General features: G+C 35.2%; 1 protein-coding gene across 1 annotated transcript in view; it reads left to right on the top strand.

The window, feature by feature from the left end:
• The window catches only part of Vps8 (VPS8 subunit of CORVET complex), a 252174-nt gene that overhangs the window by 146330 nt on the left and 80660 nt on the right, over positions 1–25184 (top strand). Inside the window, exons 36-39 of the mRNA XM_046462585.2 lie at positions 9603–9750; positions 14308–14397; positions 16257–16305; positions 19572–19675. Coding sequence (XP_046318541.1) covers positions 9603–9750; positions 14308–14397; positions 16257–16305; positions 19572–19675 — 391 coding nt within the window. The remainder of the gene's footprint in view (positions 1–9602; positions 9751–14307; positions 14398–16256; positions 16306–19571; positions 19676–25184) is intronic.

The following is a 25184-nucleotide window of genomic DNA, read 5'->3' as shown; positions in this document are numbered from 1 at the left end:
ATACCAAGTTGGCAAACATAGCAATGTGAATTTAAAAATAAATTTACATTGGAAAAATATGTAACATTTAATAGTATGCCACATACTGTTTGTGTGATTGAATAATAGAAAGAGAATATGTAGAAACATGGATAGCTTAATGATCACTTTGTTCTTTTCCCCCATAAATTAGTTTGAGTTAATAATAAAAATGAGAGTAGTTGTTGGTACTTTGGAAGGGTTCTTTGCTTTTCAAATTTCTGATACAATGAAAACTGGCATGTAAGTGCTATATATTAAAATTTCAAAATATTTGCTTTATTTTTACTTAAATAGTATTTCCAAATATATTACCCTATTTTGCAATGCAAAGGACATGTTTTAAGGTATCCTGTGTCATACATACTGTTATGTATGTTACTCTTTTCTATTCATTGCTAGTGTGTTTTGTCTCTCTTTTTCTTTTACTCATTATCTGCCTTCTTTGGTTTCAGTTGGACATTTTCTATGAATCCATTTTTTAATCTCAACATAAAAGCTTACACTTTTTTTTAACCTTTTTAGTGCTTGTTCTTTGTTAGAAGTACACATTATAATTCATCCAAGTTCAATTACAAATACTACTGTAGCATTTCATGGGTAGTACAAATATCTTATAATAGAGTCTTCTTAATTCTTCCCTGCCATCCCTTATAACTGTCATTCATTTCACTTTTCCATGTACAATCACTGGATGCATTATTGCTATTCTTTCAAACAAACCATTATCTAGTAGGTCAGTTAATAATAAGAAAAATGAAAGATTTTTTTAATGTTCACTATGCCTTCTCTAATCCTCTTCATTTCTTTATGTAGATTCAAGGTTCTGCTCTATATCACTTTCCTTCTTGTAAGGCACATTTCTTGCAAGGCACATTTCTTGCAAGGCAGGTCTAACAGCAGCACATTCCTTCCAATTTTTCTTTGTCTGAGCAAGCATTTTTTCTTCACTTTTGAGAGATAGTTTTGCTGGATGCAAAATTCTAGGGTGATGGGGTATTGTTTCTTTTCTTTAAATACTTGAAATATTTCATTCTACTCACCTCTTGTTTGCATGATTTTTGAAGAGAAGTCTGTTGTAATTTTCATCCTTGCTCCTCTACAAGTAAGGTAGGTAAGGTATTCCATGTACCTCCTTCCCTGTGACCAGCCTCTGCTAAGATTTTCTTTTTCTGCAGTTCAAATGTGATATGCCTGGGGGTGGATTTTTTTTTATATATATTTATTCTGCTTGGTGTTCTTTGAGTTTCTTGGATCTGTGGTTTGTTGTCTGTCATTAATTTTTGGAAAACTGTCATGTTTTAAATCTTTCTTCTTTCCTTTCCTTCCTATTACCATTAAGCATATGTTACACCCTTTACCCCACCTACTGAAATGAGACAGGGACTCTAGTTGCCTATTTTGCTTCCCCAGGTTAATTAGACTCTGATGAAACCCCACTCAGACTCTGATAAAATACTTTTCCCCGAGGGCAGGTGTATTAGTTTGCTCAGGCTGCCTTAACAAAGTACCTCAAACTGGATGACTTAAACAACAGAAACTTATGGTTTCTCAGTTCTGGATGCTGCAAGTATGAGATCAAGTTGTTGGCAGGATTGTTTCCTACCCAAGGCTGCAAGGAAGTTCTGTTCTGTGCCTCTCCCCCAGCTTCTGGTGGATTGCTGCAATCTGGCACCCCTAGACTCTGAGAAGCACCACACTGATCTTGGCCTTCATCTAAACCAGAATTCCCCCTGCGTGTGTCTGTGTCATTTTCTCTTCTTATAAGGACATTGTCATATTGGATTAAGGACCAACCCTGCCCCAGTGTGACCTTATCCTAACTTACCCTGTTAATTACAACTGCGAAGACAATTTCCAAATGATGTCACATTTTGAGATACTGAGAGTTATACTTCAGTTTATGGATTTGGGGGAAAACAGAATTTATCATGTGTTTTTGAGAAGAACAAAATGCTGTGGGCATGTTTTAAAATGTCTACTTTCCCCCTTCCCCAGGTAGAAACAGGAGATATTTTTTTCTCTGATCTTTACAGTAAGAACACGGTGGTTCTCAGGGGGAAGGGGGCTAAACTCCAGAAGTATGGGAACCCTCCAAAGACTGAACCCCCTGGAATTTTTAACTTTCAAATTTGTCTATGATGAACCTTCATCAATTTGTCAATGACAGTTTTAAATTTTCCTACCCCATTCTGACTCCAGAAGCCACAGTATCTGCTCCCACACTTATGCTCCAATAAGATGTGATTTTCTGTACCAACCTCTCTGTCTTTTTCTAGTTTGGGGGACAACAGTTTGCCCTTGCCCTAATTCTTGGATGGAGCTAAGAAGTGTTGTTGATTTTTCACTTCAACATTCTTCATGTGAGCATGGAATGACTATTTACATGCCAGACCAGAAACCAAAAGTCTTTGTTGTATGTGCAGTTTTATGTGGTCATCATAATAATGTATAGTAGTCTGCCCTAGCATCAGTTCCAAAACCACTTCTGGAATTTGTTTGGTTTAAAGATAGGGTCACAGAATTGCCTCTTATGTGTGTCTTTCATTTCCAACTTTGACCTGAGGGAGAGATTGGCATCAAATTTCTCACCTAACCCTGGAAGTATACCAGTTTAGGTATTATGTTAAAGATGCCACTGCCTATATATTTCCAGTCTTTCTCAACTTGGGCCAGACAACCCTTGTGAATGTGATGACTGGCAGATTTTTGTGGTAAGGAGAACTTTACATTAGGAAAAATATACATGATGAAAATGACTACAGAAATTATTATTATCATTACTTATTATAGTACTTTGGAAAAATTTTAGTTACCCTATGGGTGTTTCTGGTTTTGGAGATTGAACCCCAAGTTATACAACCAGCACCACTGTGGGTTTTTAATTGAAATCTATATAGCATTGGAATGATCCAAATACTCTCTCTACCTGATATATTTATGAAAATAAATGGTTGTCTAAAATCATCAAGCTTTTATATTTCTTAGCTTATGAAGTCTGTTCTTCCTGCCTGTTCAGGAGAATAATTAAAACAATACTTTCTTTTTCATGAATGTCAGAGGAATAACAAAAATTTTATTAACTTTTGAAGAAGTACATTTTGCCACTTGATTAGTCAAACCAGGAAATGAGAAATGACCAAAATCCCTTAAAGTCAACTCTCTTAGATCTACTGTTGCATTAGTTTGGTGTGGCAGAATCTTTGCTATCAGATGGAATCATGTGCTTGTCTGCTTCCGTCTGTGCCTCATAAAAGTTTATAAGGGATTGTAGCTGCTCTTATCTGAGGGACTTCTGGCAACTGTTCACAAGATGAAGGGTCATCATGGACAGTAAGAGACCAAAGGATGCCATTGGATTTCTTATTTTCAGAGTATAGATTTCCATCTAAGACAATTGCTTAGCAGGTTATAGGCATTATTTTTTTTATGTTTCATATAAATTTTCTACGTGTTGTCTTTGCCTTCTGTAAGAATCACTTTTTAAGTATTTTTCAGGCAGATCGGCACACTTGTATGTTTTATTCAGCTGGCACAGGATTACATTATGGCAATTTTAATATGAAATGTGCTTGAGAAGCTGAAAGCTCAGCCTACAGACCTTGTGAAGCAACTTGATTTGAATGAAAGCTACAGAAAAAATAGTTTTCTTTATTTTCATGTATTGTGAGTGATATAGTTAAGTTCTTAATCTAAAAGGGACTGAGTGGTCCTTTGTATGCCACACCTCAAGGACTGGATGTATGGGAATGAGTAGGGTGTTGAAGCAGATAGGATTTAGGCTAAGCTAAAGTGGCCTAAATTGTCTAAACAAGTACAGAGAGAGAAATTTCCCTCCCTAGTGATATGGAAGAAGAGCTTGGGCTGGCCTGCATGTGTGTAGTTTTTAGACAGGAGGGGGCACTAATCAAGCCCTTTTCACCCCAGCACATTTATTTTCCATGTCAAATGTTAGGAAGTCAGAATTTTAGTTTTAGAATCATATTAATTTAAGTTGTAAAATACTTATATTTTTATCCTTCCCTAGAAATGGTCTGATGTTCAAGGTTATAATTTAAAATGATTTTCATATCCTGGATAACAGAATATATTCTTAAACGTGAATTTCAGAGTACATGGGGGTTGTGTATGCTCAGGTGCACATGTGTCACAAGGCATATGTGTTTTATTTTAAAACTGACAAAAGAAAGCATGTATATGTTTTTATATACATGTAAGTTTACCTTTATAGCCAATGAAATTGTTAAAATAGATTCCCCAAATAGTAGATGAGGTTTAGGTCTAAAAGTCATAATCTTGACAGCCACTGATGTTAGTAGTATGTATGTAGCATAAATGGTAGCTAATAGAAGACTAATAGAAATAGCTTTGGCAAGTGAATACAACAGATCATGTTTATGTGCAGGATTTATAAGCAGTAGGCAGAAATAATGTAAATTTATTAATACTACAGCTTATTTATTGAAGTTTTGATTATGTTGATATTGCCTAATCATTTCCCATCAGCCACATTATTTCCCTCATAAGTGAATGCATCAAAATCTATTCATTAGAATTATTTGCTTGGTTTGATGCATATCCACATCTTCTGCTTTTATAAATGGTTTTGTCAATAAATGTTCTGAGAAGAATTAAGTACTGTGATTCATCAGCAGGTGCTTATGTCTAATCTTAATCTGCTCCATAGTCTTGCATTTATAAGACATATTAACAGAAATCTGATATAGATAAAATACTAATAACACCACCAGTTTGGCACAAACATCTGGAAAGTATACTGGCTTACCCAAATGTGGAGACACATTGGTTAACATTCCTGTTTTCTTCTGCCTAATAGCATTTTGGTACACAAACATGTTACTCCAAGAAGATATAAGAAAAAAACAAATTGCTTTGTCATAAAAACATATTGGGGAGGTTCCTTCACATATAAAGCAAGCAGTTGGACACCAACTTCAGTTTAACTCAATTTTCCATTGTCTGCTGTGGTTAGTGTCATATTCCTGGGGTTAAGGACTCAGTTCACGAAACTGCTCCCACTTCAGATGCTGATCACAAGCCCTAGATTGTTACCTGTGCTTCTGACTGACTGGCTATAAATTGGGATTCCCATGACCCCTTACTTGATTAATTTACTAGGAGGACTCACAGAACTCAGGAAGACACCTTACTTAACATGTGCAGTTTATTAGGAAGAATATTACAAAGGATAGAAAAGCAAAGGGAGGTGGAAGAGATGCACAGGGCAGGGCATGTGGGAAGATGCAAGAGTTTCCAGGACCTCTCACTACTATAAGAATCTCCACATACTCAGCAGTCTGGAAGCACTCCAAACCCCTCCCTTTTGGGTTCTTATGGATGCTTTATTATGTAGGCATGATTGATTAACTCATTGGCCATTGTTGATACATGCAACTTTGAACTCCTGTCTCCCCAGAGATGGATGGGTAGTGGAACTGAAAGTTCCAACCTCTGACCACATGGTTTGTTCCCCTGGCAACTAGACCCCTATCCAGAGGCTATCCTGGAGTCTGTAGCCACCAATCATCTCATTAGCATAAAAAAAAAAAGATACTTACTACTTTGGAGTTCCCAAAGATTTCAACTTCTGTGTGCTCAAAACCAAGGACAGAGACCAAGTATGTATTTCTTATTACGCAACAACATCACAGTCCCACATCATAAAGAACTGGATTTATCATGTGTGTCTTTTAGAAAATTTCTTCATCTAGAATTTTCTAATAGAATTTGTTCCTAGCTGTCTGTGGAGCTAGTAGCCTTAGTCCCTGTAATTCTCACCCCTCTGTTGTTTCCCTCTGTTTGGAAGGCAGTCCAGTGCACTATTTCCTGTCAGTTTAGTTACATTTACATGCATTTTCTGAGCACTGTTTTATGCCAAGATGCTGGGGAATGCTGTGCTAATGCTGAGGAAATAATAATGAATGCAGCATGGTCATTGCTTTTATGGAGCTGATAGTATAGTTGGGGACACAAGCACTTAAACAGATACTTTTCAAGTTATATGGTAAGAATTTAGGTGGTGATATATAGAGAGAATAGCTAGGCACTGCTGGGTGCAGTGATGCATACCTGTAATCCCAGCAGCTCAGAAGATCTCAAGTTCAAGATGAGCCTCACCAATTTGGTGAGACCCTGTCTCAAAAGAAAAAAGAAAAAGGGGATGAGAATGTAGCTCAATGGTAGAATATTGATGGGTTCAATCTCCCGTACCACCACCACCACCCAAAAAGGTAGAGAATAGTCAGTCACTTAAAAAAAAATTCTATATGAAAGGCAGTTGTTGAGATACAACAACAACAAATTTTTTTTTCAACTGAAAACTTGATCTTTGGAATTTATAGTCAACTTTGGAAATACTGAATTTGCCCATATCATGAGCAATCTATGCCATTAAAGTAGACCAGATAAGTTTGTGTCTTTCCACAATGTCAGAATTTATAGAATAACAATAAATTCACAGGCTACATCAATTTTATTGGCTTTAATTCACTGAATTTTCATGGTTCCCTTGGTAGCTGTGAGCAGGGCATTCAAAAGTTCATTTATTTCATTCCAATCTTAATTATCAATATCTACAACATTCAAGTCACATCACACTTTACACAAAAATATATAGGTTACAGAAAAACTGAAAAAGTTAAGCAAGCACAGGGTTTCAAGAAGCCCTACTAGGAGCAAAGGCAGAGAGCAGACACAAATGCAAACAGTCATCTTTACATGGTCAGATATGATTCCGGGTTCCAGCCACAGAACTTGTTCCAGGTGAGGAACTGTCCAGAGTTCAGAATTTGTTCAAGGTGAGTGCCCTGGCAGCAGGCAGTTTCAAAGTGGGCCACATCAAGCATGGCTATGGAGCTGAGCTAAAGCTACTAGGACAGAGTCAGAAGTTCCTGACCTGTCACTCTCAGGATGTGATTCACCAAATGGTCTGATGACAAGTTGGTGTGTGATGCTATACCACTCTCTTAGGTGTCTCTCCTTTTATGTATTTCAAATGAGGGGGTTGCACCAGAAGTGATCTGGGGAGTTCCACCGTGATGGGGGGCAGGGACCTCAACTCAGGACAAGTGGAGTTCTTGACAGACACTGCAGAAATAAATTTAAGAGCTGGGCACAGTGGTGCATGCCTGTAATCCCAGCAGTCAGGAGCCTAAAGCTGGGGGATGGCAAGTTCAAAGCCTGTCTCAGCAACTTATCGAGGTCCTAAGCAACTCAGCGAGACAACTGTCTCTAAATAAAAAACAGAAAGGAGTTTGGGGTTGTGGCTCAGTGGTTAAGTGCCACTGGGTTCAATCCCTAGTACCAAAAAAAAAAAAAAAATCATTTAAGGACATGCCAGTTAGAGGCACAGATTTATTTGAAAGCAGAGACACATTCAAGGGATAATATGAGCTATTTTGAAATTGAGAAGTCTTGGTGGTAAAGCAAGGAATACATTCAGGGAGAAAGCAGTCCATTTCAACTGTGACAAGCTGCAATCCCTTGGTCTGGGATGTTAATATTGATAGAGGGACAGTAGCTAGAAGCTGAACTAGAGGTGGACTTAGGGTGCAGTTACACAATTTTGTGACAGTTTCCCCTACACTTTCACATTACCCTCTCATCATGTTACTTTTGTGGGCAAGGACACGAGCCAAATATGAGCTTGGTTGCTAAGGAGTTGATTGTTTTTGCATTGCAGTGGTTCATGGGTGCTTCTCTTTTGAGACTCAGTATCTTTCTCTGTATCCCAAAATTCTTATCTATCTCAGCATCATTTGGTGGTATGGTGTGTCCAGTGATTGGACTTATAGGCCTGGTTTCCCTGATGTGGAGTTGATACAATTATGCATCTGTGTCCGTTTGGTAATTTTTAGTAGCACAGTTAATTTATTTATCAGTTGTACTTGTGCTATGCAGCTGAGGTTATTCTGTGTATTTGCCTAGATGAGTTACCAAGTCGTTCTGCCTTAGCACTTGTAGTCAAAATGAAGTAACTCAGGGCAAACTGCTGCTTTATAAAATGGAGTAATGTAGGGCAGGGCACAGCCTGAAAGGTACTGTTCTAAACAACATGGAATAACTCAGAGCAGGGCATAGTCTGCTGTCCACCACCCCCTCAGCAAGAATTGAAAAACCTCAAGCAGCCGAAAGTTCATCTCTGACTTCTGATCAAGACTGACTATCACTGAGCTAATAAGTTAGGAAAGATTCCCTATGTCTGAATATAATCCCTCTTTCTGTAACTCAAGCCTCTTATTAGTAATAAGAAGAGTGCTGCTTACCATCATTTATAGAACACTTATCAAATCCAGATCCTTTTCTCTGGAATGCAGAGATTCCCACATTGTGACGATTGCAAGTGTGTTTAGAGACTGAAACCTCAGCTCCCAAGACAGAGGGTCCCCTGGGAGTACCCTATGAGTAATCCTGTTTCACTTGTATGAGCCGTACAATGTCAACATTTTCTATATGTCATGATATGAGAAAAGCTGGAAACTACTGCTTTAGACAACAACTGTCTTTTTTTCAGAAGTCTTGTTTCCCTTGCATTCATTTTTTTCTTATTAACCCTATTCCATTTCTTTACATATGGAGCTTTGGTTTAGGAATTCTGAAGAGAAGATAGAACTGTAAGAAGGAACTGACATATATAACATATATACATATATACATACATATACATATATATATATATATATATATATATATATATATGTAGTTGTAGTTGGACATAGTACCCTTATTTTATTTATTTATTTATTTTTATTTGGTACTGAGGATCGAACCCAGGCCTCGCATGTGCATGGCGAGCACTCTACCGCTGAGCCACAACCCTATCCCCAGAACTGACTTCTTTTGAAGCTAGAAAGAAAATTCTTAGATATCCAATGAGCAGAAGCTAATTTCCTGAATAGTTCTTTTTGGCCACCAGGAGTTGAGTGCCTGGCATGGTAAAACTACTACTACCAAAGCTTTGGGGTTAGCCTTATGAATAGTGTGCTTTGTGAATAGTTGGAATACAAGGCAAATTAGCCTATAAATATGGTATACCTATTATACCTCACTTTTAACAGTAAACAAGAACATTAGCCCTTACTATATGCTAGGCACTGGTTGACTTTGAAAATTCGTAAGTGAGAAGCTACAAGATGCCTGCCCTCATAGAATTTGTTGCCTTAGAGAAAATAAAGAAGTAATACAACATGGTGGGATTGGTAGTGTGAGAGAAAGATAGTAATAACAGTTGGTGAGACTTAAGTTACTCATGGGTCAAATTGTTTAGACTGACTGGAGTCTCTTTCTTTTAGATCAAAGTATAACTTTTGGTATGACTTAAAACTGAATTTCTTTTCCTTAATTATTCAGTATAAACTGAGAAATATTTCTATTTAGCATGTCTCTAATGTACTGTATAGTTTATCCAGATAATGCTAGTTACATTGAGACTTTGAATCCACATTTTTACCTGACCAGAAGGAAGTCTTGGTTTCAACTTAAAACACTTTTTGCCTGTATCCTTTAATTATAAAGTGCAATTAAATAATGCTAAATTTAGTACTCTTCTTGCCTTTTGTTTTCAGGGAAGGTATTCATGTAAATCAAGAATTGCTACAAATATCTCCCTGTATTACAGAGCAGTTTATTGAGCTTTTGTGTCAGTTCAATCCAAACCAAGTCATAGAGACACTGCAAGTCCTTGAGTGCTACCGCCTAGAAGAAACTATTCAGGTAAGTTTTGTACACGCCAATAGCATACAACAGACAGGAGTCAACTTTTCTATTTTCTAGGGGAGCAAAGGGAAACTCAAATATGAAGTTATTATAGAAGCTGAGAGCTAGTAAGTGGTAGTGCCTGAGGTTGAACCTGGATAGTCTAACCCCTTGCATGCAATAATTGTGATGAACTGCTTTCCTGTTCATTCTGTTAAAATCAGAAACAACGTGTGTTCATCCCTGTTTTGAATCTGACTTTATAGAAATGCTGGCTAACACAATAAGCCTATAAAAAGGACTCAGTACTAAATATTGAAAGGAAAAGACCAAGCTGTTGTATTCAGATAGTGATGATGAGACAGTCATGTTGAACCATAAAACTGAGTAGGCTAAATAGCAATCCAGTAGCTTTAACTTTAACTTTAACTCTTCATTGTCTTGATTGACTTCCCATATTTTCTACTGTTTCCAAATGAGAGTGTGTGTGTGTGTGTGTGTGTGCGTGCGTGCACGTGCATTTGTACCCACACACATATCAGTGCAATAATACAACATTAGAGGTGTTCCCCATTTGAAAGTTATTACAAAATAGCCTCTCTCTCTTTCTTCCTCCCTCCCTCCCTCTGTTCCTTCCTTCTTTTTTTTTTTTTTTGTGGGGCAGGGTACTGGGAATTGAACCTAGGGGCATTTAACCACTGAGCCACATTCCTACCCTTTTGGGTATTTTATTTAGAGACAGGGTCTCGCTGAGTTGCTTAGGGCCTCACTAAGTTGCTAGGCTGGCTTTGAACTTGAGCTTCTCCTGCCTCAGCCTCCCCAGCCACTGAGATTACAGAAGTGTGCCAGCATGCCCAGCTAGCATCTCTTTTCTCTTGCTATCAACAGAAACTTGTATTTTCTGCATTATCTCCTGAACTGCCCACATACTTTTAAAAAATATTTATAAAATGTTTCAAATATTTAGAAATGTGCAAAATATCAAATATGTATATATCCACTAACTCAATTTTATATTTTTTTAACATTTTGTCAGGCTGGCTTCATATCTTTGTTGTCTTGTTTATTCTAAAAATAAAGCAAAGGGTAGCTGGCAAAGATTTTCTCTCATTCTGTAGGCTCTCTCTTCACATTCTTTTTCCCTTTGCTGTACAGAAGCTTTTTAATTTAATGCCATCCCACTTATTGATTCTTGGTTTTATTTCTTAAGCTTTAGGAGTCTTATAAAAAAATCTTTGTCAGCTAGTCTTCCCACAGGGAATTAATAACCAGAATAGAAAGAACTCAAAAAACTTTACACCAAAAAAACTAATAACTCTCTCAATAAATATGCAAAAGATTTAAATAGATATTTCTCAAAAGAAGAAATACGAATGGCCAACAAATATATGAAAAAATGATTAATATCCTTAGAAATCAGGGAGATGCAAAGCTAGCGTAATGTAATGGGAAAAGTGTGTGTATGAGGGGGAGCAGATCCCACAAAAATACAGTAGAGGAAAGGGATTTAGGGGGAGGGTAGAACAATAGTAAAAGGGAGGAACTGTAGAATGAAATTGAAAAAATTTGCTATGTACATATATGAATATACCATAGTGAATTCTACTTTTGTGTATGTCTATAAAGGACCAATTAAGAAAAACATTGAATAAATAGAGGGAAGACCAGTATAGCAGTGGAAGGGAAGAAGGGACAGGGAAGAGGGGAGGGAATGAGGAAAAAAGAAAACTACATGGGGATTTCATTTCACCTTAGTTAGAATGGAGCAAGCCCTGTTATATGCATTTATAAATATATCAAAATGGCCCCATTATTATGTATAAACTATAAAACACTAATAAAACATTTTTTTTTTAAAAAGGAAGCACCTTTTGTCCCTTTCCCTCTTCTCTTCTGAGGTCATCACCAGCCTAAAGGTGGTGTTTATCCTTTCAGTCCATGATTTTCATCTTTCCCCTATATATGTATATGCCTATAAAATACATGGTACAGTTTTATATGTTTTTAAAATTTATACTAACAGTGTCATCCATAGTGCAAATCCTATTGCAATTTTTTTTCACTTTTTAAAAATTAACTCATTTATATACATGCAGATGTACTTCATTTATCTTAATGGTCATATCTTTGAAGTGAATATACCAGTTTATTTCTCTGTTGATAGGTATTTAGGACTTTTTTCATTTTTTTTACTAGTATGAACAGAGCCACAGTGCACATCCTTTACATGTCTTCTTGTACCCATGTGAGATTTTTCAAAGTACTATTCATGGAAAGGGGATTGTTTAGATAATAGATGGCTTAATTCTACTGATATTGCCCAGCTGATTTCCTGTTTCTGTTCTTATCAGCACTGTTTGACATTTGCTATTTTCTCACATCCGTGAACATTCCTAATACTTATAGACTTCTTAATTTTTGCCAGAGTGATGGAGATTATTGATTATTTATGATATTGGATATCTTGCAATATATTTATGATTCTTAAGTCATCTTATTTATTTATTTTTCTATTGAGTTTTTTACTCTTATTCAGTTCTAGAGGTTCTTTCTAATTTCTGGATCACGGATTTGATAATTTTATGTGTTGGAGATATCTTCTTCTAATTTGTTGTAGCACATCTTTTAACTTGTTTTTAGTGACTTCCATTTTAATTTAACCATCTCCTTTAAGGTTTACATTTGTGTGTATGTATCTTATTTCCATTCCTATTTCAATGGCACTAAGAATTTATCTTATTTAAGTTTTATAATTTAGATTCTTACATTTTAGGCTTTAAATCCATCTGAAATATATTTTTGTAGGCTGATCAAGAGAGAGGTTTCTCTCTTCTTCTCCCCACATGATGGCTAATGGTTCATGTGGCATTTTATGAACCTTTCCTCGTTGATTTCCAAAGCCATACTGCTATATAGCAAACTGTCAAATGTGCATGAATCTCTGAGTTTTCTTCTGTTCCTTTGGTCCTTTGTCATTCCATGTACCTATACCAACATATTTTAGTTTATATAACTTTATAATAAGGCTTATTATTTGGAAAAGGATTTTTGCCTCCTATTCTTTTTTTCTTTAAAATACTTTGGCTATTTTGGTCTCTTACTATTCCACATCAAAGTAACTATCACCTTATCAAGTTCCTTTTTAAAAAATATCCTTCTGGAATTTTGATTTAAAAATATACTGAATTTATAGATTAATTTAGAGAATTAACATCTCTATAGTATTAATTTTTTACATTTAAGCCATGTAGTTGTCTTTTTAAAATGCCTCTTTTACCTTTTGGTGAGGTTTCATAACTTTTACATAAGGTTCTTATACATATGTCTTGTTAAATTATTCCTAGATGCTTTATAGCTTTGGTTAACATGGTACAAGGAAATTTTTTTAAATGACATTTTTTATTGTTTGCTACTATAGTATTACAATGTGACTAATTTTGTGCCTTATATTACACGTAGCAGTCAGGCTGAATTTTTTTAGTTTAAATAGTTTCTAGATATTTTATAACAATAATATTATTTAAGAGGAATGGCAGTTTTGTTATTCTCATTCCTGTCTTACACTTTTTTCTTTCTCTTATCAAATATCTAGGAGCTCAATGATATTGTTAAGTAGAAGCAGTGATAGTATATCTTTTACCCTTGTCCTAATTTAAAAGGGATTATATCTAATACTTTACATCAAATGCAGCTTTAAAAAATGCATTTTCCATTATAGGATTTTGATAGATAACCTTTATTAAGAAAGTTCTGTTTCCAGTTTGGGAACAGGTATTTTGTCTTTTTTTTTTGGGGGGGGGGTCATTAATGGGTGCTGCATATTTACCTAATGCTTTTTTACATTTATTGAGATGTTCAGATGTTTTTCTTCTTTAATCTGTTAACCTGTTAATTTGTTATTCTTGCCTTTTTCTTCTAGGAAGATTTTTTTTTTTCCTATTACTCTTTTTAAAGAAGCTAAGTCTGAGTTTGTTAAACCTCTCTATTTTTTGGTTTCTGGCATTTTCTTTTATTTTTCTTTTATCTTCTTAGCTTATTTTGTTGTTGTTGTTTTAGTTGTTTAGATGGGCACAATACTTTTATTTTACTTATCAAACCCAGTGCCTCACATGTGCCAGGCAAGTGCTCTTCTACTGAGCCATAACCCCAGCCCTACTTCTTTCTTTTTTCGCTGATTAGATATTCTCAGTTTATTTTTATGGGGATTCCATAAGTTAGTGTATAGTATTTTTACAGTCATTTCATTCTGAATATTTTGTTTAGAATTAAACTTGATGAATTTCTAGTTTATATTATTATTATTTATATGTATATGTTTTTCTCCTGTGACTATGCATGTGTGTAATAATTTTTTAAAATAAATGTGAAAAAATGAATATACTTGGTCCAATTAAAACAGCCAATGGACCGTTATAAGACACAAAAATCAAATATTTGCAAATATTTGCAAAACAGCATATACCAAGGTTTGCATGTCTTATATATTATAGTGGATTTTTCCCCATCTTTAATAGATCTTTCCACTTCACAAATAAGATTTTTGAATAAAAATATGTATCTTTTCTTTTTTCCTAGATTACTCAAAAGTATCAACTCCATGAAGTCACTGCTTATTTATTGGAAAAGAAAGGAGATATTCATGGTGCCTTTCTAATAATGCTGGAGGTAACATTTGCTGCATTTGTTTTGTCCTATTTCTTTCTATCTCAATGCATTCATTAGTCCATCTTAATTTCTTATGTTTCAAGATATGTTGCAGACAAAAGTACATTTTACCCCTGAATATTTTAATCATGCATATCATTGAGTGCAGTTCAGTATTTCTTTGTGGTACTTTGCAAGAAAACATAACATTTATATACAATGAAAATGCAACTTTTAAGTGTACCATTTGATAAGTTTTTGACAAATGCATGCATTTGTCTAACTGAAGTCTTTATCAAGATAGAGAACATTATCTTCACTCCAGAAAGTTCTCTCATTTTTTTAAATATATTTTCATCCAGCTAGGAATATAATAAGGAGGTCCTATTTATATCAAAAAAATGACCCATGTTGGCTCCTAGTTTATTTGATTCTAAAACATGCCAGGAAGAACACCCCTCAAAAGCTTAATATAGTCTTTTGATTTCTTTTAATCTGTAAATTACCTCTCCTTTATTTTTCCTTGTAATTTATTTGTTGACACTATAAAGCTAGTATAAACAAATAAGTAAAAAGTGTTCCTAGCAGGGCAGGTGCAGTGGCACATACCTATAATCCCAGTGACTCAGGAAGCTGAGGCAGAAGGATTGTGATTTCAAAGCCAGCCTCAGCAATTTAGCAAGTTCCTAAGCAATTAAGTGAGACCGTCTCTAAATAAAATATTAAAAAGAGCTGGGGATGTGGCTGAGTGGTTAAGTGTCCCTGGGTTAACTCCTCAGTACTAATAAAAAATCTTAAAAAGTATTCTTGGCATGAATAGGGGAAGGAGAGGCAGGAGAACTGGGCAGGGGACCATTACCACCATTTGCAAAACCTTAAGAACAACAACAACAAAAAAAATGTGGGCCACTAGGAGAATGATCACAACTTACCTAGATTTCAACTATACAATATATAGGCAGAAACAAAGTCTAGGTCTAGGTTTGAACAGACTTTATAGGACACACTAAAGAATTGTGAAGCAGGGAACTTACTTTTTTGTTTTATAGAAACTGCTTTGGTGACTGGGAGAAGAGGTGGGAGGTGGGGGTGGTGAGATGCAGAGAAGGGAGAGGAAACACTGAAAGCAGAGAGTACTTGCAGTAGCACAGGTATGAGTCAACAAGCACTTGACCTGGGTAATGGAAAGAAGAGGGCTTAGATTTGAGAACTTATAGATCATCTGATTGTGATATGAGATGAATGAGGTGGAATAGTGAATAATGATTCTAGTTATAAGCTAAAATTCTGTGATTTAAGATTCTGTCATTTGGGATCTTCAAGGGACCCCAAGAAAAGGAGCAAATTTGAAGTAGAAGGGATATATTAGGGATCAGGCTCAAAAGGGTTTTAAGAAGCCTTTGCAGTATGAGTTAAAGGTGTTTAAGGATCTAGAATTCAGTAGAGCAGTGGGTACTATGACTGCACATTTGGGAGAAATCACACCCAAGGCTGTGCCTTATGCTCTAGAGTAGACTTGTCATTTCCTTTGTGTTCCCATCCATCCAGTCCACCCCTTTTTCTCATAATCCAGTATGAATTTTTATACCCTAATCCTAAGCATGGATAAATCCTAATCCTCATTACTATGCCCAAAGAATATCAGTGGCAATGATGTGTTATAAGAAAAGCAGACAAGGACAGAATAAGTGATAACTTGATCTTTTGGGTCCCTTGCCATATTGCTAACTATATGCACAAGTATTCACTTCTGAATGGCAGTAAAGGACCATTCTTTATAGCTTTGCTATTTCTTTCCTATAAAATATGTTAATTCAAATTTGTGGTAGAATGAAATGTAAAATGTTCTTATTACTGCCTGTATTCTTTTTACCTCTTAGAGACTACAAAGCAAACTGCAAGAGATAACAACACATCAAGGTGAAAAAAGTAAGTTCTTGAATGTGATTCATAATTTATTTTTCTCCACAGCCTCCATATTTTAAAAAATATTATTTAAAAGTGAATTGACTTTGTTAAGTAATAATTATATTGGTCTATCTGCATAATTACTATTTATCTACTTTAACATGGATCCAAAATTTAGCTAGTTTTCAAGTAATCATAATTGGAAATATTATAAGTGCCTCGGTGGTACTCATTGTCAGTAGATTTAAATATACAAGAAATAGACATTGTTCAACTGCTGTTGATTATCTTTTTAGTTATAGTTATGTACTTATAATTTGGTTTTATATTAATGAGGTACATAATATCATAAAAATTAAGTTCATGTGCCAAACAACTGCAAATCAAAGCTTGCAAGCAGTAAGTAATAGCCAGTGTTTCTGTACTGAATTTGTACAATTTTAGCCCAAAGCAGTAAAACTTGACAGTTTGGAATCTTGAGTGCGTTTGAACATAAATAGTTAAAAATTTCATCATGTTCTTTGACATTTCAACATTTTTTTTTCTTATGGTAAAGTATGTATAACGCAAAATTTGCTGTTTTTAAGTGTGCAATTTGGTGGCATTAAACACATTCACTTTGTTATAAAACCATCCCCATGATCTGTCTCCAACTTTTTCATCTCCCCAAGCTGAAAATCTCCCCACTAAGCAGTAACTCCCTGTTCTCCCCTCTCCCAACTGCTGGCAACCACCATTCTATTTTCTGCCATTCTACTTACTTTTTCCAACAATATTTTTTTCTGAACTTGATTACTCTAAGAAACTATACAGTATTCTTTTGTTACTGGCTCATTTTATTTAGCATAATGTTTTTACATTTTGTAAATTTTGTCAAACATGTCAGAATTTTCTTCCTTTTTAAGCTGAGTACCATCCTATTGTATTTATATACCACATTTTGTGTTTTCATATGGCCATTGTGAATAATGCTGCTATGAACGTGGTTGTTCAAATATCTTTTCAAGTTCCTGCTTTCATTTTTGTGTGTGTCTATATAACTAGAAGTGGGATCGGTAGATCAAGTACTAATTCTATTTTTAATTTTTGAAGAACTGCCATGCCACATTCCATAGCCACTGCACTATTTAATATTCCCACCAAAAGTGCACAAGGGTTACAGATTTTCTGTAATCTCACCAACACTTTTGTTTTGTTTTTGATAGTAACTTATCTTAATGGGGAGGGGGAGGTGGTATCTTTTAGTTTGCATTTCTTAATGATTAGTGATGTTGAGCATCTTTTCATGTACCTTTTTGGCCATTTGTATATCTGTTTTGCAGAGATGTCTGTTTAACTTTTCAGTCAGGTTGTTTGCATTCCTTTCCTTGATATTTTTTAAATAACCCACCTGAAGATCAAGTAATCTCTTGATAAGTGACTTAGATTGTTCTACCTATTTCACAACATATTTTTGCACCCCTTGACCCTTCCTCTAATATCCCTTTACCATAACTCTGTAGATAAATTATCTATATTTTTTGATGGTTAAATATTGCATGGTAGTCTCTGTTATATCTTGATCATCTTGAATTATACTAAACCTTTTTGGAACCTCAGTAAGCACTTGATTGACTTTTTCATAATGATAATCCAACTAGATATTTAATTATTACTTTTGAATTGCCAGTGTGTGTTCAGTCTATTTCATTGTTAGGTTTATTGCATTTTATGACATTTTTCTATTTAAATTTAATGTTCTGAAAATATTTTTTCAGACAATACGTGAAAGATTGAGGGAAAAGGAAGAAGTATATTTCTTCCAAATTGCCATGATTTGTAGGTGGTATATCTAGAGAAGCCAGTTTTTAAAACTCCTATAAGGATAAATTTTCCAGTAATAGTCTTGTAACCAGTCCAGTAATAGCCATCTGCTTTCAGATTCAATTTTGACAACATGCTTAAAAATTTGAAGCATTTGCTACTTTCAAGACATTGTGCTTAGTTCCTATAGGTTACAGACAGATGCCTAAAACATAGCCGTCCCTTCCTTGAATAATTGGTCTCAAGAAGGAGACACATACAAATTAACACTCTAACACAAGTCAAATGGAATGCACAAAGGTAGCAAAGGAGTGTTGAAAACCAGGGAACTGTTTGTGACCCATGAGTCAAGTCAAGAGTTGTGTGTTAGACGTGTATTACCTTTAAAATAAGTCAGAGGAGGACTAGAGGTTTAATAGACGAAGCAGGGCAAGATTAAGACACAAGTATGGAAGTGCCTGGCTTCTAACCTCAGAGGTTAAGAAATAATCTGGTGACACCAGGGCACAGAGAGTGAGAAGATAAGCTGGAATCTTTACACAGTACCTAGGGTCAGAATCTTACTAATATTCTGTTTCTAAGCATTAGGAATCTTTAATCTGTATAGAAGGAAATAATATGTTTGGACTTGTGTTTAAGAAAGCCCTGGTAACAATATAAAAGGGAATGAAAGAGGCCATATTTGGAAGTCAAAAGTTCAGTGAAGAGACTGTTGCAGTAGCAGATATGCATGCTGCCAGGGTAACAGTGGTGGGCGTGGGCAAGTGCTGAAGTAAAATCAATAAAAATAAACACTTTATTTGAATGTGTGGAATTAAGGAGAGGGAAGCATCAAAGATGATGAAGATTTATAAACTGGTTAACTTAATCATGCTGGTTCCATTAACTTTGAAAATGTTGGGGGAGGAGCAGATTTGAAATGAGGAAGATAAGATGGGCTTTGCACATATAAAGTTCAAAGTGCTTGGAGGACATGGAGATTTTTTCCTAGGGTCATTTGAAAATTTATGAATGGAGTAAAGGCTGAAGTGTATACTTTAAACTTATTAACAAAAACTTGAGAATTGAAACCACAGGAGTGGCTGAAATCATTGAAAAATGAGAAAAAAGAATGTAAGACAGACTCTTAGGGAACTACCTACATTTAAGACAGGAAAAGATGGTAGAGAAGAAAGTGTGAAGGATAATCTTTCTACTAACTAATCCACAAATAGATGATTCCCATAACTAAAGCATGTCGAGATGCTAAGTACAATGTGCTTTATGTGTACTTTGAATGTCAAACATTTATATAGAACACTCCTATTGCCCAGAATGATCTTTTAATCACTAAATCTCAGTGTTAGGTCTTATGGATGATAGAATTCCTTAGAATGGAAAATTAAGGCTATGCAAAAGAAAGAGAATTTCATTTTTTTTCACAGAAACTCTGAGATTATCAGAAACACGTCCTAAAGTGTTGTTTATACTCTTTCTGAATCTAGATACCAGAGAACTTGCCTCACTGAAGGATGTTGAAGATACCATGGTAGACACAATTGCTCTTTGCCAGAGAAATTCACATAATTTGAACCAGCAGCAACGAGAGGTAGGAGAATGATTACTTAGGAATTTTAAAGCCTGTTCTGTTCTGAAACAGGAATTAATTCTATTTCCACTGCCCTGTCAACCACCTGAATTAATTCAGCTGGCATTAATCACTTTTAGTGTTCCCAGGAGTATAAGACTCCTGAAGTTATTATGAAGAGTGTTTGGCCTCTTTCTTCCCCACAAAAGGCTTTATGGTTCTTAGATTTGGCTGTTAAGCAAAATGTAAGGTTTGTGACTATGAGATGTCCCTGGTGTCTTTGGACTGAGATTTTGTGTATTCCTTGTAGTGGTACTATGGATATATGATCATTTATCATCTTTTCTATTCCCTGTGGCTGAAAGTGAGCATGAAGAACTGGAGCAAAGCCCTCAGGGATATGAAAAAAGGTCAAAGGAGGATATGATATAGTAGTTCTTAGTCTTGGCTGCACATTATAGTCACCTAGGAAGCTTTGAAAAATCTTTTTGTTCAGGCTGCACCCCAGATTAATTAAATGAAACTCTCTGGGGCTGGAAACTAGTCATCAGTATGTTTTAGAGCTCCCTACACAATTCCTGTATAGAGCCACAGTTGGAACCCCTGCTGTAACAGACCCCAGATTGCACAAAAGAAAAAAACAAAACTGAAGGAGGTGTAGATGAGCACCTAAAGCAAGTAGTAATTACAGCAGTGAAGCAGAAACTATGAGGCAAGGTGTGATTGACACCTAAATTCTGCAGTTGCTCTAAGAAGTAGAGTTACAGGGCTGGGATTGTGGCTCAGCAGTAGAGTGCTCGTCTTGCACGTGCGAGGCCCTGGGTTCGATCCTCAGCACCTCATAAAAATAAATAAATAAAATAAAGGTATTGTGTCAACTACTTAAAAAAAATAAATGTTTTTCAAAAAAAAAAAAAAAAAGTAGAGTTGTATTACTCCTCTGTACCTTTCCCTGCAGTGCTTAGGTCTGACATCACACCACCTGAGCTCTTTCCACAATCTGAGTTTCTAAAATGGGAACAGTTAATTTTTCATAAATATTTAGTTGGATGTTTTACAATGAAAACAAATATTGGCCCAGCAGCTGGGGAGGTTGAGATAGGAGGATTGCAAGTTCAAAGCCAGTTTCAGCAAAAGCGAGGCACCAAAGTAACTCAGTGAGACCCTGTCTCTAAATAAAATACAAAATAGGGCTGGGGATGTGGCTCAGTGGTTGAGTGCCCCTGAGTTCAATCCCTGGTAAACCGCCCCGCCTCAAAAAAATATTGGTATGATTATTGTTCTCATGAGATGGATAAATTTCTCCTTTAAGTTTTTATCAAGGATTTTATTATTTTGATTTTACTTTTTAAAATAATTTATAGTTTTTTAAAATTAGTACACTATGGATATACAAAAGGTATATGTATTTCATGTACCTATGAGATTCACTATGGTATATTCATATATGTACATGAGAAAGTTTTGTCAGATTCATTCCGCTCTTCCCTTTTCCCATCCCTTCTCCCCCACCCTCTCCGCCCCCAGTCCCTTTCCTCTACTCCACTGATCTCTCTTCTACATTCATGGAATTCTATACCTCCCTTTTTCTTTCTTTTTCCTTTCTTCCTTTTCTTTCCCCCCTTATTTTGGTCTAGCTTCCACATATGAGAGAAAACATTCAACTCTTGACTTTCTGGGTCTGGCTTATTTCAGTTAACATAATATTCTCTAGTTCCATCCATTTACCAGCATGTGCCATAATTTTGTACTTCTTTATGTCTGAGTAAAACTCCATTTTGTGTGTGTGTGTGTGTGTATCACATTTTCTTTATCCATTCATCTGTTAACAGGCACGTAGACTGGTTGCAAAGCTTGGCTTTATGAATTGTACTGCTATAATTATTGATGTAGCTGCATTCTTATAGTATGTTGATTTTAGATCTTTTGAATATCTACCAAGCAGTAGGATAGCTGGGTTATATGGTGGTTCCATTCCTAGTTTTTTGAAGAATCTCTTATACTGCTTTCCAAGTGGTTGTACTAATTTGCAGTCCCACCAACAATGTATGAGAGTATCTTTTCTCCCACATCCTAGCCAATATTTATTATTATTTGTATTCTTGATAATTGCCATTCTGACAGGAATGAGATGGAATCTTAATGTAGTTTTGATTTGCATATCCCTAATATGCAAATTCAAGAGGTGTTGTACATTTTTTCATATACTTGGCCATTTGCATTTCTTTTTTTGATAAGTATCTGTTTAATTCTTTTGCCCATTTGTTAATTGTGTTATTTCTTTTTGTTCTTGGTGTCCAGGTTTTTGAGTTCTTGTATATATTTTGTATGTTAATTCCCCAAGGGGCAGGTGGCAAAGATCTTCTCTCATTCTGGTCTCTCTCTTCATGCTCTTGTTTCCTTTACTATGCAGAAACTTTTAATTTAATGGCATCCTACTTATTGACTTTTTGTTTTATTTGTTGCCAATGTGTTGGAATGTTGAGCCTACATTTTATTCTAGCAGTTGCAGAATTTCTGCTTTACTTCCTAGGTCTTTGATCTATTTTGAGTTGACTTTTTTTCAGAGTGAGAGTTAGGTATCAAGTTTCATTCTACATATGGGTATCTAGTTTTCAGAGCACTATTTGTTTAAAAGGCTATCTTTTTTTTTTAGGCTATCTTTTCTATAATGTATGTTTTTGGCACCTTTTTCAAGTATCAGTTGACTGTATCTGTGTGTGTGTTTCTCTCTGTGTCTTTTCTTCTATTTATTTGATCTTCATATTTGTTTTGGTGCCAGTACTATGCTGTTTTTGTTACTATAGCTCTTGAGTATAATTTGAGCTCTGGTATTGTGATGCTTCTAGCATTGCTCTTCTTACTTAAGATTGCTTTGGATATTCTGGATCTCTTATTTTTCCAAATGAATTTTAGAACTGTTTTTTCTTGATCTGTGAAGAATGACATCATTGTTATCTTGATAGGGATTGCATTGAATCTGTATTACACTTGGTAGTATGGTAGTATGGCCATTTATTAATTTTGCCTATCCAAGAACATGGAAGGTCTTTACATCTTTCAAGGTAGTCTTCAGTTTCTTTCTTTAAGTATTTTGTAGTTTTCATTGTAGAGGTCTTTCATCTCAGTTAAATTTATTTCTAATTTTTTAAAATTTGAGGTTATTGTGGATAGTTTTCCTAAATTTCTTAAATAATATTCATTATTGGAGTATAGAAAAGCAATTGATTTAGGTATATTGATCTTGTATCCTTCTACTTTGGTAAATTTGTTTATCAGCTCTAGAAGTCTTTTGGAGTTTTCAGGGTCTTATAAATATAGGATCATGTCATCAGCAAATAGAAATAATTTGACTTCTTCTTTTACAGTTTGTATCCCTTTATTTTCCTTCTCTGGCCTCATTGCTCTGACTAGAGTTTCAAGAACTGTGTTGCATAGGAGTGGTGAGAGTAGACATCCTTGTCTTGCTCCTGATTTTAGAGAAAATGCTTTCATTTTTTTTTTCTGTTCAGTGTGATATTGGCCTTGGGTTTGTCTTAAATAGTGTTTGCAGTGTTGAGCCAAGTTCTTTATATCCCTAGTTTCTCTAGTGTTTTAAACATGAATGGGTGCTGGGCTTCGTCCAATGCTTTTTCTGCATCTGTTGAGATTATTGTAATTCTTGTCCCCAACTCTTATTTATGTGGTGATTTACATTTATTGATTCCCATATGTTGAACCAAACTTGTATCACTGGGATGAAACCCACTTGATCATGGTGCACTATCTTCTTAATGTGTTTTTGAATGTGGTTTGCCAATATTCTATTAAGAATATTTTCATCTGCGTTCTTCATCAAGGATGTTGATCTGAAATTTTCTTTCCTTGTTGTTTGTTTATTTGATTTTGGTATCATGGTAATACTGGCTTCATAGAATGAATTTGTCAATGTTACCTCCTTTTCTATTTCATGGAATAATTTGAGAAGGATTGGCATTAGTTCTTTTTTAGAGGTCTGGTAAAACTGGGCTGAGACTCTATCTGGTTCAGGGCTTTCCTTTGTTGGAAGGCTTTTAATATCTGCTTCAATTTTATTACTTGATATTGATCTGTTTTTTATATCTTCATGATTCAATTTGTGTAAGTCATATATCTCTAGGAATTTGTCATTATCTTAAAGATTTTCCAGCTTATTGGAGTATAAATTTTCAAAATAGTTTCTAATGATTCTCTGTATTTCAGTAGTGTCTCTGATGATATTTCCTTTTTCATCTCTACTTCTGTTAATTTGAGTCTTCTGTATTTTGGTTAGTTTGGCTAAAGATTTATCAATCTTGTTTATCCTTTCAAAGAACCAACTTTTGTTCCATTGATCCTTTCTATTTTTTTTATTCTCAATTTCATTAATTTTGTCTCTGACTTAAAATTTTTTCTGTCTTCTGCTCATTTTGATATTAGTTTGGTCTTTTTTTCCCTAAGGTCTTGAGATATAATGTTAGATTATTTACATTTTTTTTAAATGTAGGAACTCAGTGCTATAAACTTTCCTCTTAGAAATGCCTTCATACTGTTCTAGAAATTTTAATATGTTGTATCTCCATTCTCTTTTGTTTCTAAGAATTTTTCTAAATTTCCTCCCCTGATTTTTTTTCTGTAACCCATTCTTCATTCAAAAGTGTATTATTTCACCAGGCACAGTGGCACATACCTATAATCCCAGTGACTCAGGGAGCTGAGGCAGGAGGATTACAAGTTCAAACCCAGCCTCAGAAATTTAGGGAGACCCTAAGCAACTCAGTGAGTCCCTGTCTCTAATAAAATATAAACAATGGCTGGGTATGTTGCTCGGTGGTTAAGCACCCTGGGTTCAATATCAGGTACAAAAAAAAAAGTATTGTTTCATCTCCAGGTGTTAGAGTAGTTTCTGTTTTTTATTGTCATTGATTTCTAATTTGGATGCATCCCTTAACCAACTATGAAGTGACCTTCATTGTTTCTTCTGTTTAATTTTGGCTTGAAGTCTGTTTTGTTTTATGTGAGAGTAGCTAACCTTGCTTGCTTTTCGGTATCCATTTGTATGGAATATCTTTTCCCTCCTTTCACCTTCAGTCTGTGGTTGTCTTTATTTGGTGAGTCTCTTTTAAACAATATATGGCTTTGGTTTTGTTTTTTTAATCCAATTTGCCAATCTGTGTCTTTTGATGAAAAAGTGTAGTTCATTTACATTCAGGTTGTTATACAGAAATGATGTTTATTTCCTGCCATTTTGATTTAATTCTAGTGCTTCAGACTCGATTCTCCTTTAATTGACTGTTCTTCTAGTGTATTTCTTCCCTGTGCTGATTTTCATTTTTCTTTTTCTTTCTCTCTCCCCTCCTCCTCCTCCTCCTCCTCCTCCTCCTTCTCCTATGAAATATTTCATTGAATATGTTTTGATTTGTTTTAGGGTGGGGCCTTACCAGAGATTGAACTCAGGGCACTCAACTACTGAGCCACATCCCCAGCCCTATTTTGTATTTTAGTTAGAGACAAGATATCACTGAGTTGCTTT

Source organism: Marmota monax, unplaced genomic scaffold, assembly GCF_021218885.2.
Source record: "Marmota monax isolate L192 unplaced genomic scaffold, Marmota_monax_Labrador192_F-V1.1 WCK01_AAM20220418_F8-fsc00100, whole genome shotgun sequence".
NCBI lineage: Eukaryota > Metazoa > Chordata > Mammalia > Rodentia > Sciuridae > Marmota > Marmota monax.
Note: the sequence above shows the minus strand (reverse complement) of the source record. Positions and strands in the feature narration are given on the sequence as shown.